The 3,868-nt window shown below is 35.9% G+C and overlaps 1 protein-coding gene across 1 annotated transcript; it reads left to right on the top strand.

Moving 5' to 3' along the window:
• Positions 1 to 1,416: 1,416 nt before the first annotated feature.
• Positions 1,417 to 2,924, top strand: LOC111995950 (alpha-L-fucosidase 2; the record flags this gene model as incomplete). The annotated part of the gene is given in 2 exon segments (XM_024027894.2): positions 1,417 to 1,612; positions 2,360 to 2,924. Coding segments are annotated over 2 exon segments (500 nt in total), but the record flags the coding sequence as incomplete, so codon positions are not given.
• Between the last annotated feature and the right edge of the window lie 944 nt (positions 2,925 to 3,868).

Below are 3,868 nucleotides of genomic sequence, written 5' to 3'. Positions count from 1 at the left end.
TTTATCTATACTTTCAATGTCTTATAGTATAAAATACTAATATAATCAGATTGTTAGAGCATTCGCACCAGTGTATGTAAAATCATGTAAAATAGAAAAAGAAACTGTTTTTACACATTTTGCCTCAAAACTACACTACATCAGTCCTTCTAAAAATGTCTAAAATCGTGTATATCTATACACGAGCTACAGTAACCGTGTAAATTTACACGGTTACTGTAGCTCGTGTATAGATTAGTTTATTAATTTCTTTCGCTCCTTTTTTTTCTCTCTCTTCTCCGGGCTCAACAACCTCAGTAACTTCACCACTTCTCATCTTCTTCTTTTTCCTCAGATACACACAAACACACTCACACACAAACACATCCACACACAGCTCCGATCAACACAGATTCACTTGCTCAAAAAAAAAAAAAAAAAAAAAAAAAAAAAAAACACGAGATACACAAACACACCCACACACAAGCAAACCCACATGGAAAAACAACAAAGATACTGATCGGAGCTTGACTGGAACGATCGGAGCTCGTTGATGGAGCGGAGCGTAGATCGGAGATGTGGCGTTTGGTGGAGCGGAGTGGAGATCGGAGCAGAGCGTAGATCGGAGATGTGGCGTTTGGTGGATCGGAGTGGAGATCGGAGATGTGGCGTTTGGTGGATCGGAGTGGAGCGTAGATCGGTGAACTGGCGTTTGGTGGATCGGAGCGGAGATCGGAGATATGGCGTTTGGTGGATCGGAGCGGAGCGGAGCGGAGATATGGCGTTTTGTGATTTGGAAGAGGAAGGCCAGAGAGATGGAGAGAGGAGAGAGAGAGAGAGTGAGAAATCAGAAAATGGGTATAGAGAGAGAGAGGGCGCGTATTTAAGAGAGTTGGTTGGTGAGAAATAATAAAAAATAGAGTATAATGTATATTTTATTGGAATAACTTGTAAAATAAATGAATTGATGTAGGTGTTTTGTAAAAGTGAATGTGTAAAATAGAAAAAGTAGATTTTTAGTGTAAAAATAGATGTGTAAAATACACATGCTGATGTGAATGCTCTTATACATTATCACCAATAGAAACTGTTATAAATCCAAATGTTGTGTGACTTTAAAACGCAAAATGTTTCTACACATACAAACACACACAAAATTGTATACAGACTTTTAAATAATAAAGGAAGGAGGTCTACTATTATATCTCACAATAAAATTTAAAGTATTTAAATACCAACTTTTCACTGGGAATTTGACTTTTTATTGGACTAGACATCACGCTATGCATGCTACCATGGTAAAGATTTTGGCATATCAACTAATGAACTTATGCAGCCTGAAATCTAGAGTAGCTTTCTGGACTTCAACAAGTTTGACATTGCTAGGACCAGTAGTCAAATAATATTACTTTATTTCTTTTTCATCATTTTAAACAGGAGAGGATGGTCCGGGATGGTCAACTACATGGAAAACTGCTTTGTGGGCGCGTCTCTACAACAGTAACAATGCATATCGAATGGTCAAGAAGTTGATAAAGCTGGTGGATCCAGATTTTGAGAGACCATTTGAAGGAGGACTGTATGGTAATCTATTTGCAGCACACCCTCCTTTCCAGATTGATGCCAACTTTGGGTAAGTAGCAGTTTTTGTGTGCATTCCAATGATACTGTATGGCAACCATCAAATGATTGTCTAAAGTTCTAAACCTTTCAAAAAAAGAAAAAGAAAAAAGATTGTGTTCTTACTAAAGCCTGATGCCAAGTATATCTGGTAGGTTTTGCACACTTCCAGGAGTTGAGCTTTGAGTTGCACTTTTTAAAAACATAATAGAGAAAAGAAAAGAAGGGGATGATTGAAGGGCTTTTTTCTTCTTTTTGGTTTTTTTGGGTGGGGGGGGGGAGGGGTTGGCATGAATGTATTTATTTTCCTTGTCATATTGTTGATAAATTGTATCTTTTCAAATGGGGGAGCATCATTGTTTAAGTTTAACGTGCTTGTATCAGGGTGCACATTTTGGTGCTTTTGTGTAAGCATGTTAACTTGTAGTAAAATCAGAAATTAAGGTGGAAAAAAAGTAACAAACCCTCAGTGGAATTTTTATTTTTGCTTACCACTACGCTCAATTGCTTTTAATGTGCTTCAAACAAAGTCTTTTGTTCATGTTCCAGTTTTATAAAACTATACTTTATTTAAGGTTGTTTAAGGGGTTGAATTGTGAATGGGGGAAGTACTAACTTCCCAGCTTTGCAATATCTGAAAATAAAAAAGCAATATATTTTAACCGCTGTTTGTTCCTTTAAACCCTGTTGCAACTAGATTTTGACATTGAAGTATCAATATGTTGGTGATCAACACAGCTAAATAGTATTTTGGTTTCAGTTTCATTGCAGCAGTTTCAGAAATGCTTATCCAGAGCACCATAGAGGACCTGTACTTACTTCCTGCTCTTCCCGGGGATAAATGGACTGATGGTTGTGTGAAAGGATTGAGGGCACGTGGTGGAGTGACAGTCAGCATCTGCTGGAAAGATGGCAATCTTCATGAAGTTGGTCTTTGGTCAAAGGACCAGAATTCTTTAAAAATGTTACACTACAGAGGAACTGTAGTCACAGCAAACATATTATCTGGCATAGTCTACACCTTCAATTCACAGTTAAAATGTGTGAAAAAATACTCAGTCTAGAAGCAGCTTTTTCTTGGATGTTAAGATCAATCAGATTATAGGAACGTTACTCATATATTTTCCTATTTAATCTTACATTTTATTTTGGTGTTGTTTCTCCACTTAAGAGAATCGCTGGAGGTAATTATCTTGTGTATTATAGTTGCTTGCAAAGATAATTAATCATTCTTGTTCGTAGCTTGATTTTTGGTTCCTTACCCTCTGCTTTGCATGCTCAAGGGGGATAGGTGTTTCATTTCCATAAAGATATATTTTATTCAACTTCCTGTTGTGTTTTTGATTGCCTGTAACCATTATACATGTAACTTTTATGTACAGCCTCAACTGACAAGACGAGTGTCAAGACTTAGTCGAGTGAAGCCACATAGGGATAAAAACTCAAGCCCACCAACCCTACCCTAATCTGAAATTCCCTAGAGAATGGAATAAACTACTTTGGGGGGAATACAGATTTCTTTGAGTATCAAAATATATACAGGTTTCACTCTTGTGCATAATTTTATTCACCTCATAATCGATGTTGCATTCATGCAAAAATTTATCTACCTCGTAATCGATAGTATTCTAACAATAATGACATTATGGTTGTGGTATGCTGTAGAATTTGTAGGGATGGCAATAATTCTCCATCTGCTTGACTGGTCTGTCTCAACTTGCACTTACTATGTGTGTGTGTGTGAGAGAGAGAGCGTCATTTTGTTCTCATAGATTCGTAGATACCGTCACTATTAGTCCTTTCGCCCATAGCTCCTGATAATTATTACACAAAATAAAATTTTAATACTATAATACTATAAATTTTTTTTTTTTGGCTAAAATACAAATTATCATTTTAAGTTTAGCCGATTGTCATTTTTGGTTCTATAAAATTTGTAGTTATTTTGGTCTTGTAAGTTTATATTTTGATAATCATTGTTAGTTTTGCATGGTAACTTTTTAATGGAATGGAGGAAGGATTAATGATAATAGCAAATGTGAACTTATAGGACTAAAATGATAAAAATAAAACTTACAGGATTAAAATGACAATTGACCAAATTAAAAGGGTGTGATTTGCATTTTTGCATTTAATTTTTTGTACACATTATGTTATTATCTCCTAGTAAACACACTTTTCTCTTTCTTTTTGTGCACTCTTACAACCTCACAATAGGGTCAAAGGTCAAGTCCGGTGGATTTGAGTATGCCTTAGCTAGTTACAAGTC

The sequence above is a fragment of the Quercus suber genome, unplaced genomic scaffold (genome assembly GCF_002906115.3).
Source record: "Quercus suber isolate HL8 unplaced genomic scaffold, Cork oak 2.0 scaffold_56, whole genome shotgun sequence".
NCBI lineage: Eukaryota > Viridiplantae > Streptophyta > Magnoliopsida > Fagales > Fagaceae > Quercus > Quercus suber.
Note: the sequence above shows the minus strand (reverse complement) of the source record. Positions and strands in the feature narration are given on the sequence as shown.